This window comes from Microcaecilia unicolor, chromosome 2, assembly GCF_901765095.1.
Source record: "Microcaecilia unicolor chromosome 2, aMicUni1.1, whole genome shotgun sequence".
In the NCBI taxonomy this organism is placed as follows: domain Eukaryota; kingdom Metazoa; phylum Chordata; class Amphibia; order Gymnophiona; family Siphonopidae; genus Microcaecilia; species Microcaecilia unicolor.
Genome location: NC_044032.1, coordinates 123,416,070 through 123,430,973, shown reverse-complemented (window position 1 = coordinate 123,430,973; position 14,904 = coordinate 123,416,070). Strand labels below are relative to the sequence as shown.

General features: G+C 41.7%; 1 protein-coding gene across 5 annotated transcripts in view; it reads right to left on the bottom strand.

Annotated features, from left to right (window-relative positions):
- Positions 1 to 1,022: 1,022 nt before the first annotated feature.
- The window catches only part of GCNT4 (glucosaminyl (N-acetyl) transferase 4), a 102,983-nt gene continuing 89,101 nt past the window's right edge, over positions 1,023 to 14,904 (bottom strand). For 4 of the 5 annotated variants that reach the window (XM_030193272.1, XM_030193273.1, XM_030193274.1 and 1 more), the window contains 2 exons: positions 6,460 to 6,605; positions 1,023 to 3,529 (listed from right to left, as the gene is read on the bottom strand). In XM_030193272.1, the coding sequence (XP_030049132.1) occupies positions 2,164 to 3,528 (1,365 nt within the window). In that variant the 5' untranslated portion in view covers position 3,529; positions 6,460 to 6,605 and the 3' untranslated portion in view covers positions 1,023 to 2,163. Of the gene's footprint in view, positions 3,530 to 6,459; positions 6,606 to 9,552; positions 9,678 to 14,904 lie in introns of those variants that run through there. The other variant, XM_030193276.1, reaches the window with a different exon arrangement.

The window sequence follows — 14,904 nt, the reverse complement described above, 5'->3', positions numbered from 1 at the left end:
GACGGAGGCAGTTCCTGTGGGGTTCCCGCGGGGATGGAATCAGTTCTGTAGGGTTCCTATGGAAGTGTAAGCTGCACCTGCACCAGCCTGTCATCTACCGAGTACCAAGTTCTTTGAGTGCTGTCTCCTCCTCCTCCTCCCTCTTCTTCCTTGCTTAAACAGCACAAATGTGGAAAGTCTTCCATTAAGGAGGTGGTAGAGACACAAATGATGACAGAATTCAAAAAGGTGTGAGATGAACACAGAGAATCTCTAATTAGAAAATGGAAGTTATAAAAAAACCCTAATCTTAAATGGCTTCACATGTGTGGATGTGTCAAGTGACACTTAGATGGCGACTCTGGTTGTGATGAACTAGGGCTGATACCGGGCAGACTTGTATGGTCTGTGTCTCATACATGGCAATCTGGTTTAGGATGGGCTGGAAGGGGCTTAGACAGCAACTTCAGTGGCTGGAACATAAGGACAATGCTGGACAGATTTTTACAGTCTGTGTCCCACAAATGAGAAGACAAATAGACTGGAGTGGGCATCAACAGCAACTTCAGCAGTTGGAACATAAGGATAGGGCCAGATAGACTTCTATGGTCTATGTTCCAGAAACACGAAAGAAAGACAATAATCAAGTATATAATATCACACTCATTGATTTAATCATGAATTGATAATGAGTGTGACTATTGGGCAGACTGGATGGACCGTTCAGGTCTTTATTTGCTGTCACTTACTATGTTACAATTAATCCTCTTTGCTCCTGGGCTGATGCCTAGACCTCAGCTCTGACACAGGCATGAGCATCAGATGTCACCTGACCTACTGGCGCGTGCATGTGGTGACCTCTGAGCACACAGTGCCAGTAAATCAGAGACAAATCTTACATGTGCACACCAGAGTGTTCCAAGGTTCAACTTCCATTCCTTCCTTGTCTACAGTGCTGTGGCTCAAATCCAGAGAGAGACTGAGGGAGCTGAACGGAATTTTCTTTTATGTACCATTAAATTCTTACGGGGATGGGTGGGGACGGGTAACATTCTAGCAGGGACGGGCGGGGATGGGTAAGATTTCTGTCCCCGTGTAACTCTCTATTTTCAACGTACAAAGGTGTCTCGACCACTGGGAAATAATATTCATAAATCTGGAAAAGTTTATGGCCTAAATTCTGCATAAAGGTAAATGACCAACTAACTGGGGACAGACATTTGGGTGATATCTGTCTTCTCAGAAATTTACTCCTGGGCATTAGAGATTGCACTCCTGCTCCACTTTTGTAAAACAGAAGCCTAATAAATTGTAAGATCAGTTGATGCAAAAATAAAGCCCAGATAAGACTGGTCATCTTCTGCTGGCCCTGTCAAACTAAAACAACAGGACACTTCCTCATTCTTAAAGCACAAAGTCATCCTTGACCAAAAAAAAAAAATAAAAATCTTTGTGCCCTGAGTTTCTAGTAAGTTGTATATTTTTATATTGCCTTTGGCTTTCTTAAACTTTTAGCATTTCCTTGAATCCTTCAAAGGTAGTTAACAAATTTGCCATACATTTTTCGCACATTTCATTTCTGTAAAACATCTGCCTCCTCCCCCCCAATAACATATTCTCCCACCTCCGATGTCTTCCTCAGCTACCTAGGAACCCCTTGCTGGTCGCAGGGTTAGAGGAACACCTTGCTTGAGCACAGCTTCTGTCCTGCTGTGCAGCAGCAGCCATTTATCTTCCCTCTCTGGGCCTGGGTGAACCAGATCCCCTGAACCACAGAATACTGTATCCTGAGCAACAGAGTCAGTCTTTTTATCCACATTCAAACCAAAGACAGAAAAAGTGAAACTATCTTAGTCACTTTTAAATGATCTCATCTTGCTCTTGAAGTCAGTCCTTTACCATTTCTAAAAACAAGGCAAGGCATGGTAGTCTTCACGATCCGTGCGAGTTTCATAATGATTCTGAAAGCTATAAAACTTGCAATGGCATTATCTAAGTTAAGGCTCTCTGTAATGAATATGAATGAGATAGATTTGCATATAATAGAGGCAGTGGATGCAAATCTATCTCATACATGAAATCCAACTAGCTGGGTGGGTCCTTTGCACTGGGTTGAGACTTATAGATCTAAGTTACCCACACAGCTCGTTAGACAAATAAATTGCACAATGGTTACATTTACATTCAAGATTCTCTGATGGTTCTACGTATAAAAACCTCTTCAGAAGACAACTTAAACCACTGCCACTGCTGTTCATCAATGACTTCTGTTAAACATTTAATTATAACAGGATCTATTTGAGCGTCAAATTTATTGGCAAACCAGTGTCCACTTTTTAGAAGCCATCTTAGTTCTGCAGCACCATAGATACAAACACTGCGAAGGTGGGTGCCAGTACAAGGAGGATACAGGTACTCTTCCATGTAAATCCACTTTACAAGACGGGTTTTACTTTGAAGGTCTGTAACATCAGGTGCTGCCCTGGGGATTTCACCTGGGATTCCTGGCAGACGAACAAGGGTTGCCCAGAAGTGCTCATCAGGAGAAAATGTGTCAACAGACCAAGCTAAAAATTTTTTAGCAAGAGGACTCTCAAAAACATACTGGATAAATGCTTGACTTAAGACAAAATAGGCACTGCCAACAAACATTTCAATATCATGAGGCGGTGGTTCTTTGGAAACTGCAGTTCTTACAGGCATTGGTATAAAAACTTCAAGCATGCTCTTGATTGTGTACTGGTACATATATCGTTCCTTTTTGACGCTACTTGGCCTACCTGTTTCTAACATATTTTCTCCATTCAATTTCTTTAACTCAGATACCAGTTCAAAATTTGATTTCAAAGGTAAGTCTTGACCACATAAATTAATGGCATATTTCCATTGAACTAATGAATTCAGTAGGTCAGACAAACAATTGAGGTCAGCTTGGAGCCTAGAAATATGTGCGTATGTCACAGCCTCCAATTTAGAAGCGATAAAAACATTGTTGAAGCATTTGACTAAGCTCTCTATGGCAGCTTTGAAAGCAGCTGATGACTTCTGGTCATAGTGGATGCAATACACATTTGCAGGGCTGTAGATTGCACGAATCAACCTTTCAACACTCACAGCACTTTTGTGTATGACCAAGGAATAAGCTAATGGAAAGTTCTTCTCCTCCAATGTCACTGGTTTTAGGTGGTATCCTCTAATTCGACGATACACCTTACAATTCCTGGTCATTGCTTCAACATCTTCATCTTCTAAATCAATGATGTTCCTTCTTCTTAATGCTAAACTCTTACCAGTCTCAACTGGTTCTTTTGCATATATTTGAGAACAGTTAATTCTCATTTTTGATTCATTTGTATAAGAGCTAAACTTGTTTCTAACATAGTCAGAGGTGCTCAGCTCAGGTTCGACCAAATAAATATCCCTGTGAATGAACACAAGTCTTTCAACATTGAAAAGTTTCAGTACAGAGAACAGCAACACGGTGAGTAATCCTAGGAAGAACACCTTCTGTTGTCTGTGCCATTTGTAAAACAACTTATGCAGCTTCATCCTGTAAGATAAAAAACAACATCCAAGTTAACTTATTATAATTTGCATAGCAATCAATATATATGTATTTTCCTGGAAACAACAAAAGATATAAAACATCATAAAAACAGTTTATTTGTAAGTCCAACTAACATATATGTTTTACATAACTGGATTGCATTGCTTCTTTCCTTCCACAGCCTTTACAACTAATAATTAGACTTGTTACCTTTTCTTAAGAATCCAGAATGAAATGGAAGAGAAAATATCGGCCCAATATTCAGCCGCAGTGCTTGGTGTTTGTTTTAAACTCTGGTCGCCACAGTCAAGTTATATTAGGACGTTTAGAGCCTATATCCTGGTATTCACCAATGCTGAATAGCCAGGTACAACGGACAGTGCCAGAAGTTACCTGGGTAATGGTGGTATCCAGTGCTATTACCTGGATAACTTAGGACAGCTTTTTTGCTGGTTATATAGATGCTGGCACTGGTCTCCAGGTAACTCCCAGATCTGCCCCCAGATCACCCTGATAGCACAGGGTAGTCTGAGTGGAGGAGTAGTCTAATGGTTAGTGCTGGGTTCAATGCTCCTTGTGACTTTGTGCAAGTCACGTAACCCTCCATTGCCCCAGGTACAAAAAATTTAGTTTGTGAGCTCTCTAGGGACAGAGAAAGTACCTGCATATAATGTGTACAGCACTACGTAAGTCTAGTAAGTCTTGATACGCTGTCCTCACTTGGATTTCAGGGCTCTGTTCTTTCCTGGTTTTCTTCTTATCTCTCCCAGCGTACCTTTAGTGTATACTCTAGTGGATCCTCTTCTACTTCTATCCCACTGCCAGTTGGTGTACCTCAGGGATCTGTCCTGGGACCTCTTCTTTTCTCCATCTATACTTCTTCCCTTGGTACTCTGATCTCATCCCATGGTTTTCAGTATCATCTTTACACTGATGACTCCCAGATCTACCTCTCCACACCAGAAATCTCAGCCGAAATCCAGGCCAAAGTATCAGCCTGCCTGTCTGACATTGCTGCCTGGATGTCTCAGCGTCATCTGAAACTAAACAATGACCAAGACTGAGCTTCTCATCTTTCCCCCTAAACCAACCTCTCCTCCTCCCCCATTCTCTATTTCTGTGGATAAGACTCCCATCCTTCCTGTTTCATCAGCTCGTAACCTTGGGGTCATCTTCGACTCCTCCCTCTCCATCTCTGCATATATTCAACAGACTGCTAAAACCTGTCGTTTCTTTCTCTATAATATCAGCAAAGTTCGCCCTTTCCTTTCTGAGCACACTACCAGAACCCTCATCCACACTCTTATCACCTCTCGCTTAGGCTATTGCAACTTGCTTCTCACAGGTCTCCCACTTAGCCATCTCTCTCCTCTTCAATCTGTTCAAAATTCTGCTCCACGATTAATATTCCGCCAGTGTCGTTATGCTCATATTAGCCCTCTCCTCAAGTCACTTCACTGGCTTCCTATCCGTTTCCGCATACAGTTCAAACTCCTCTTATTGACCTATAAGTGCATTCACTCTGCAGCTCCTCAGTACCTCTCCACTCTCATCTCTCCCTACATTCCTCCCCGGGAACTCCGTTCACTGGGTAAATCTCTCTTATCTGCATCCTTCTCCTCCACTGCTAACTCCAGACTCCGTTCCTTCTTATCTTGCTGCACCTTATGCCTGGAATAGACTTCCCGAGCCGGTACGTCAAGCTCCATCTCTGGCCATCTTCAAATCTAAGCTAAAAGCTCACCTTTATGATGCTGCTTTTAACTCCTAACTCTTGTTCAGAACCCTTATTTTATCATCCTCACTAATATTCCCATATCTCTTGTTTGTCCTGTTTGTTCTAATTAGATTGTAAGCTCTGTTGAGCAGGGACTGTCTCTTCATGTTCAAGTGTACAGCGCTGCGTACATCTAGTAGCGCTATAGAAATAAGTAGTAGTAGTAGCACTATAGAAATGATTAGTAGGGGTAGTAGTATAAAGATTTTCAGTAGCATTATGTGGACTGTAAATCTGGATATGGTCCCTGTGAGCACTACTTATATATCTGGAAAGCAGCTTTGAATATTGGGCCATATATCTTTAAACAGAATGCTACCTGCATAAAGTAGTGTGGTAGCCATTTTAATCCACTATAATTATTTCCATGGAAGATACTAACTGGAAATGAAGAGTGGTGCTACTAATTTACAAGAAAACTTTACCATTTTTCTGATGAAACATACAAGTAAAGTTGAACAGAATTCTACTGTCAGACTTCTGGGTGTGAATAGCAAACCTATAGTTATATGTTGAGTGTTGTCAAAACTAAACAATCAAATGCCTCTGTGATGAGAAGTCAGGAGAATCCTATGCATGTGTGCCACCTGAAACCTGTTACATTTCAGCTATTTTCCCAGTGCTAACAGCTACTAGGCACCAGTCAGTCTTGACCTTCAGGTTGGAAGGCAGCTGCCTTCCAGGAAGTGACATCCTACTCTTGAGATTCTGCTATAGCCAGCCCCTGCTGTGACTTGTATTTCTGGTACTCTGTTTCTGTTTCCTAAATAGCTCTTTGCTTTCAGTAATCCTTTTGTGCTGTAAGCACTTCTTAGAGGTACAATGACAATAAAACTTACCTTGAGTAATCCTAGTTCTAGTCTAGTAATAGTCACCTACTAGGGACTCTGTGACAGAATGAATCACCTATATAAAAAAGCTGATAAAAGAACTCAACTAAATTTGAGTCTAACCCCAAAAAAAAACGGGAAACCCCCTCCCTCCTCCCCCAAGATGGCAGGTTTCCTTCCAGTGCCCTTAATTTTCCATATTTTTTCCAGTGTTAAGAGACTATGCACCAGTCAGCCTGGAAATTGTGCCCTTCAGGTTTGGAAGGTGGCCACCTTCCAAGGAGAGCTATTCTGCTTCTTGAGAATGTACTATAACCAGCCCATACCTAGCTGTACCTTGTACTTCTGGTAATCTGTGTTCCTGTTTCCTGACGGATCCAACAGAAACCAGTTCACTGCAGGTTTAAGCATTTCTCTCCTGCCTCTGGGCTTGTTTCCTGTTGCTTCAGTGTTGCTCTTGTTCAGTTGTGCCCTAAAAAAATGTATAAAAACAAAATGAAAAAGCCTGCAAATGACAGAGGAAACTACACAAAACAAAATGTTTTTGCCTGCACATCCCTACTGTCATCTGGCCATTACCAAGGTGTACTCCTGATCAGATCTCATTCAGAGTATTGTGTATAATTCGGCGGTTACCAAAATGTCACAAAGTACATGGGACAGACTTAAAGATCCAAACATGTATACCAAGGAAGAGAAGCGGAAAAAATAATATATAACAGATACATTTAAACACCCCCAAGGTATAAATGCATAGGGTGAAGGCTTCCTTCAACAGAAATGAGGCTCTAGAATGAGTGGGTCAAAGGATGGAGATGAAAGGAAATAGACTCGGGAGGAACCTAAGGAATATTTCATTATGGAAAAGGTGATGGATACACGGAACAGCCACCAGTGCAGGTAGTAAAGACAAAGACAGTTTATGAATTCAAGGCGAAATGGGACAAGCAAACAAAAATGATCTTTAAGAAAGAGGAAGAGATTGTGCAGCTGATCAGTGGGTGTGGGTGAGCAGACTGGGTAGTCCACATGGAGATGTATTTTCAAAGCACTTAGACTTGCAAAGTTACGTGGAGGGGCATAATCGAAAGGGATGCCCAAGTTTTATTGAGGACATCCTCGCAAAACGTCCCGATGGAGGGGGCAGGGAAACCCGTATTATCAAAAAAGATGGACGTCCATCTTTCATTTCGATAATATGGTCGGGGACACCCAAATCTTGAAATTTAGATCGTCCCTAGAGATGGTCGTCCCTAGACTTGGTCGTTTCTGATTTTCGGCGATAATGGAAACCAAGGACGCCCATCTCAGAAACGACCAAATGCAAGCCCTTTGGTCATGGGAGGAGCCAGCATTTGTAGTGCACTGGCCCCCTGACATGCCATGACACCAACCGGGCACCCTAGGGGGCACTGCAGTGGACTTCATAAATTGGTCCCAGGAACATAGCTCCCTTGTGTGCACAGCCCATAAACATAACAGGTAGGGAGGGGGATGGGCTGGGTCCACCTGCCTGAATTGCACTACACCCACTAAAACTGCTCCAGGGACCTGCATACTGCTGTCACGGACCTGAGTATGACATCTGAGGCTGGCAAAAAATATTTTGAAAGATATTTTTTGAGGGTCGGAGGGAATTAATGACCACTGGGGGAGTAAGGGGAGGTGATTCCCGATTCTCTCCGGTGGTCATCTGGCCAGTTCAGGCACCTTTTTGTGCCTTGGTCGTAAGAAAAACAGGACCAGGTAAAGTCGTCCAAGTGCTCGTCAGGGACACCCTTTTTTTCCCATTATGGGTCGAGGACGTCCATGTGTTAGGCATGCCCAAGTCCTGCCTCCGATACGCCCCCTTGAACTTTGGTTGTCTCTGCGATGGAAAGCAGTTGGGGATGACCAAAATCGGCTTTCGATTATACCAATTTAGACAACACTGTGAGGACGCCCATCTTCCGATTTGTGTCGAAAGATGGGCATCCTTCTCTTTCAAAAATGAGCCTGAAAGTCTTTTTCTTTCAACAAGTTCTTTGTTTTTATGTTAACTATGCAAGCCTCCAAGACAAAGTGAGAAGCCAAAACACCAGTAGTATCAGACCTCTGACATTATTTGGTATACATCAAAGAACATACTTATTGGACATGAAACCATTTGTCTAGACATTACATGGACACATATTTTCAGTGTTACTGGACCTACATTATGGAACGCTCTCCCCTCTACCTTAAGATTAGAATGTTCCTTGCAGAAATTTAAAACTGACCTGAAGATATTTTTATTTAAAGAGGCATTCTTATCGTAACTATATTTCTCCAAATTTTCCCCTAGCTCTCTGCTTCACTGGCTTTTGGGGGCCTGGGTGGGAGGACCACCAGTTTCTGTAACACACTCTTCTTTTTCTTGCTTACTACTCTATGATACTGTAAATTCCATTTCTGTAGAACTATGCAAACCGCTCATTAGTTTACTAATAAATGGAAAACAAATCTTAAGGGCTTTTTTTGGTTCTCTGGAAACTTGAGGTATCTTAAGAAAGACTGTTGTCCCTGGTGAAGGTTAGTGTAACTATGTGGTTTTATGGATTAAGGAAATAATACAATCTTTTTCACTTAAAAGACAAGCAAAGCAAAAATATTTAAAAGGAATGCTTTATAACGGTAAATAATATTTTGTATGCCTTGACTAAACACTGAAGTGCTCTATGACTTACTAACACACTAAGGTTTGATTCATATAATACCTCACAAGATGAATACAGTTTTGTTTTGGGGTTTTTTTTTTTTACTAAGGAGGTAATAAAGTCCACAGAAGGTGAAAAGATACCATGAAAAGTGGACTCAGTCAAGCATATGCATAATTTTTATTAGGAATTAAGCCATAAAACTCAGATTAAAATACCTTGAGCTTTTATATTTTCATTCCTAATAAAAATTGTCCATATTTTGTCTGGATCCATTTTTCCTGGTATTGTTTGGTGATGATGCTTTGATAGTCAGTGGGGCTCACGATCAAAAGAAAAAAAAAACATCCAAAAAATGGTCTAAGTGGCAGGTGGACATGAAAATGTTTAAACCAAAATTCACTATAGAGACTCCCTTTATACACAATAGATAATTGCAACAACAGTACTTTATTTGCAATCTAATTAAAAACATTTTCTACCACTAATTTCCAAAATATTCTGCTTAATTACAAAGTCTCGTATGTAGTATATAAAGCTTGACTGCCAATTGTTCATATACACCAGTATCTAGTACACCAATTCACTCTTCTTGATGCAAAATAAACTTTTGGTAAATGTTTAACTTTATACTGGTGTTTTCATCAATCCAAATGCTTTACAAATGTCACTTGTTTCTTCTTAAGACTTTGAAAGTAAGCTTAAGTTCAGGATAGCATGTTTCCAAGGTCTATCCCAGTCTACCTGTTTCAGATCTTTACAGTACTTCAAGATGTAAATACATCACCAGTTGGTAATCACTGAACATATTCTCTACCAGCTGTCCATTGGTACTCATATCAGATGATCGTTGTCTCAAGCTGATATTCCCAATTTTCATAGAATCTTTACATGGGCTCATGTTTTGCTAAATGTGTCATCAGGAGATTCTACAATGCATCACCAATTTCTCATATTAGAATACATTCTATTCACTACCATTATCATAAAATATATGTATAAAACCTTTTCCGTCTTTCTCATCATTCATACCTTAAAGATCAAGCTTTATACTCATATCAAACAATGCAATGGAGAGCACTGTTGGCTGGCACGCCAATTCTCGTTTACCAGGCTCCTGCCTAACTGCCGTAAGATGCCAGCGAATACATATTTGAGCCATTGGCTACGTTAGTTCAATTATACCAAATGACGTAATTTAACTAACCAACAGAACTGAGTACTCCCTGTAAATATATTTAAGGATTTCCCTACCCTTTATGACAATTCAGACCACTCAACCTTTGTTTAACCCTCTCAGATCCATGGTACCCCATTGAAGTATAAATCTTTGTTCAGAGTGTATAAGCAGTTCAGAAATATCACCTCCATGAATTAACCTGATCTGTTGTAATACCAAAAAGCGCAACTCCGATTCCAGCCTAGGCAAACCATCTGGTTGGTATCAGAATGGTGGTCAGTGCAAACACATCTTTACTTTGATTAGCTGTATGCAGTCTGCCAAATGGGTGTGGGTCTGCCAGAAAAAGAGGGTATATGGGACTGGGCTCCTGATGCAAGCTGTTAGGCACAATGCTTTGAAATGGGCCAAATGTGGCCAACATCTGTAACTACTATCCCCTTTCTGGGGGTGGCAGTGTAATTATCTTTCTATCATCTTTGTCAAGGGACACCTCTGATAGAAATTGGTTCCAGGTTCCAGCATGGAGCTGGACTGGGGGCCTGATATCAGTGGGCAGCATTGGTATAGGATTATGCACAGGTTGTGAACCCCCCAGGGGACAGATGGCTACAGAGTGCAAAGGTGATGTAGGAGGGCAGTCAGCCCTTTACTGTGACCCACAATGCTGTTTATCTGCACTGCTTTGTCTCCTCATGTCCAGGTTACTGTAGCTATATAAGGGGAGAATGGCATTGGTCAGTTCAGCTGGCCACCCTCCCCCCAACTCCTTAGAGGGACATTGGCTATGCTCTGACTGTAGGGCATCCATGAATGGGTCTTTTCATGAAATGAGACATTAGGATAGATATTCCCCTCCCAGGTCCTGGGGGCACCTCAGCCCCTCAGATGGTGAGATGTCCAAGGATTGCTTGCACATCTCTCTAAGACAGATTCCTTGGTCATCCCTCACCACCCAAGGGGCCAGGGTGCCCCCAGGACCCGTCAGGGGAATATCTGGTCTAATGCCTCAACTCAAGAAAGAACCGACTCAAAGATGCCCTACAGCCAAGAGCTGGGAGAAGGGACTGGAAAGGAAGAATGCAGTCATATGTGCTTCCACCCTGCCCCCCTCCCCCAGTGGAACCTGGTAGCACTGGAGTGGGCAACCTAAATTCAACTGGCAGGCTACAACACATTTCCTGTCATCTTTTTTCCAGCTAGTGGAGGCATGGCAAAATGGTTTGGAGTGTGGCCTGGGATTCGGGGGGGGGGGGGGGGTGGCAGGTTTGAGTCCCACTGTGGCTTCTTGTGATGCAGGCCATATTATATCCCCTTCCACTAGGCAACCCTCTGTTTGCTTACTTGACATTAAGGAAGAGTTGCTCTGTGGACACTGAGGGCCCTTTGGACACTTCTCTCCCCCATCTCAACATCCCCCTCCTTGTTCTAGTCTCCCTTTCCCAGGGCTTACCTAGTAGTGTTTAAACCACAGCTGTCATCAGCATTGCATATCAAGAAATCAACATATACTTTAGAAAAGTGGAGGTTATGCTTATAACTGTAAACACTGTATTTGTAATAAAAATAACACTTGAAACTAATTGCAAATGTTTTGATCCATTGTCTTCATTGTAGATGCCACTGCTCCTCAAGGAGCATCCTGAGCTGTCAGTATTTGCCCCTGAATGTGTTTAGGGTGGTTATCAAGGGGGCTCACCAGCAGGCATGGCAGACACTAAGGAACGTTCAACACACAGAGGTTTATATGCACATTTTGCACATGAAGGGAACATCGTGCCATTGCTGTGGATGTTTTCTCGGTGCAGGAACCAGTAGTGCCACTGCACATTTTGTGTAGGTGTTTCTGACTGGTGGAGACTTTATCTCAAAATGTCAATGACGGTTGCAGTACATCTTTTTATTAAACTTTTTTTTTAGTGTAGTTTTGAATATTGGAAAACATTGATTTACCTCTTTCATTATGGACTTGGTTTGTTGCATGTTTTCTGATAAACGTTTATCATCACCATTTGGATGTCATATCAAAAATGCATCTCAGTACGTTTTGTGGAAATCTGCTTTTCTTTCATTATTTTGTGTTTTATAGGCTTTTTTTGTGACTTCTCTGTTTTTGTGCAGAGTGGGGGAAGTTTATAAAGCATTTCCTGAATGTAAAAGCATGTTTTACAAGTGGAAAATGCTCTTATAAAACCACGTAAAAAAACAAAGTAGGAAAGGACATGAAGATATCAACATAGGATATCATTCAGATGGGCTGTTTTACCACAAGGTTGCTATTTTAGCGGAGGTCCAATTTTATTTATTTAAATTTATTTAAACAGATTTATAATCTTTATAATTATATGCAGTGAGATCCTGGGCTAAGATAGTACGACTTGTCTTAACAGTAGCCCATATTCTTAACTCCCCCCTAAGTATCCAAGTTGACATGGACCTGTCTGCATATTGTATAACATAGCTTTACCCTCATTCCACCCAAACTGTTTGGGTAGAATGAGGGTAAAGCAGTGTTATACAAGTATTTTATTAAATATGAATATACACACAGACAGAGTACATGTGCACATTCACACCATCTCTAGAGCAGGTGCAAATTTGTGTGTGAAGATTTATGCACTACTGGGGCCAGTTCTGGGTGCCTATTTTATAAAAGGTACATAGGCACCTATATTGCCCTCATAAAATATTATTCCTGGGGGAAATCTGAGCAAAACAATACAATTCTACACTTACATTTGAAAATTCCACAAACTCTTGCACTTCTGCTTGTCAAAATATCAAAATATGATCACTGATTTCGAGTCTCAATAAATTAAACTATAAAACAAAAAAAATGTTATTTTCTCAAAGATGCAGAATTTTTTTTAGCATTTTGGGCAGAATTCCTGGCAGGAGTACTATACCTATAAACCATAACCAGAGTTTTTTTTTTTGGGGGGGGGGGTTACTTTTGTCAATCTGTGCAGCACAATGAAAGCTCTGAGCTGCAGGTAAAATGTCTTTTTTTTTTTTGCTTTTGTCAATACTTGTGGTTGTTGCCAAAAATGGCAGCAGTGTAAAGAAGTCAGTGTTGGAAGTAGCTCAGAGCTTCTCTCTGGCTCCATTAACTGTCAATTTAAAATCCACAAAAACCAGAAACCCTATGGTAACAGACCACTCATCCCAGTGGTGTAGCTAGAAGTCAATTTTTGGGTGGACCAACAGGTAGATTGTGCTGACACACATTTAATCTACCTGCCCCCCCCCCCCAAACACTTTAAAATTAAATTACTTGTATGGTGGGGATCCCCAAGCCCTGATAGCTGAAGACCTCAGCAGGCCGCTGAATTTGTGAACCATCATCGAAAACCGCAACAGTTATCACCACTGATGCTGGCACCTGCAATTTTTGTATACATAAAAACTGAGGATGTGTGGTGTGCTGTTATTAGCAACTTGAAGCACTGATTATAGTAGTTTGACAGAGGTTCACAATTTAGGTGGCTGCCAATGTTTTCAGCTGGTGGAGCTTGGAAAACCCTTCCAGTTACACCAAAAGTGTGCTACTGCTGGGTGGGCCTCAGGTGAAAGTGAATGGGCCCGGGTTCTCCCAGGCCCTCTGTGGCTACACCTCTGACTCATCCCTACATTCACCATCCTTTTTCTCTAGCACTTTCAACATATACTCTCTCTTTGCATGCTCACTATTCCCTCACTTGTCTCTATTACCAATCAGCCACACACTTCCAGAAAGCCAGCCTTTTCTTCCCCACCAATCAGACATCCAACAAACTCTCCCCAAACCAATCAGAAGTAGAGACTTGCATGGGAATGGGGTCTGCGGGGATTCCACGGGGATGGAAGCAGTTCCTGCAGAGATCCTATGGGGATGGAAACAATTCCTGCGGAGTTCCCATGGAAGTGTAAGCTGCACCTGCGCCAGCCTCTCATCTACTGAGTACCAAGTTCTTTGAGTGCTGTCTCATCCTCCTTCTCGCTTTAACAGCACAAACATGAAAAATTTTCCATTAAGGAGGTGGTAGAGAAACAAATGATGACGGAATTCAAAAAGGTGTGGGATGAACACAGACGATCTCTAATTAGAAAACAGAAGTTACAAAAAAACCTAAATGGCTGCATGTTTGTGGATGTTTCGAGCAACGCTTAGATGGCGACTCTGGCTGTGATGAACTAGGGCCGATATCGGGCAGACTTGTATGGTCTGTGTCTCATATATGGCAATCTGATTTAGGATGGGCTGGAAATGGCTTAGACAGCGACTTCAGTGGCTGGAACATGAGGACAGTGCTGGACAGACTTTTACAGTGTGTGTCCCACAAATGAGAAGATGAATTGACCAGAGTGGGCTTCGGCAGCAACTCCAGCAGTTGGAACATAAGGATAGGGCAGAACAGACGTCTTTGGTCCCAGAAATGCCAAAGAAAGACCATAATTGAGTACATAATATCACACTCATTGATTTGATCATGAATTGATAATGAGTGTGACTACTGGGCAGACTAGATAGACCGTCATTTACTATGTTACTATTAATCCTCTCTGGTCCTGGACTGATGCGCAGACCTCAGCTCTGACACAGGCACAAGCATCAGATGTCACCTGACCTACTGGCACATGCATGTGGCGACCTCTCAGTACACAGTGCCAGTGCATCAGAGACAAATCTTATATGTGCACACCAGAGTGTTCCAAATTCCAACTTCCTTCCTTCCTTGGCTACAGTGCTGTGGCTCAAATCCAGAAAGAGCGGAATTTTCTTTTGATAGCTTAATTTCTTTTATTGATTTTTGATACAAATACAATCAAGAGCTCACAACATAACAAGTAACATTTTACAAAGTAAGGCAATACCGGAGCTCACATGTAAGAAGCAGCAATCTACATCCAGAATCAAATTAAGTGAAAACAAGAGA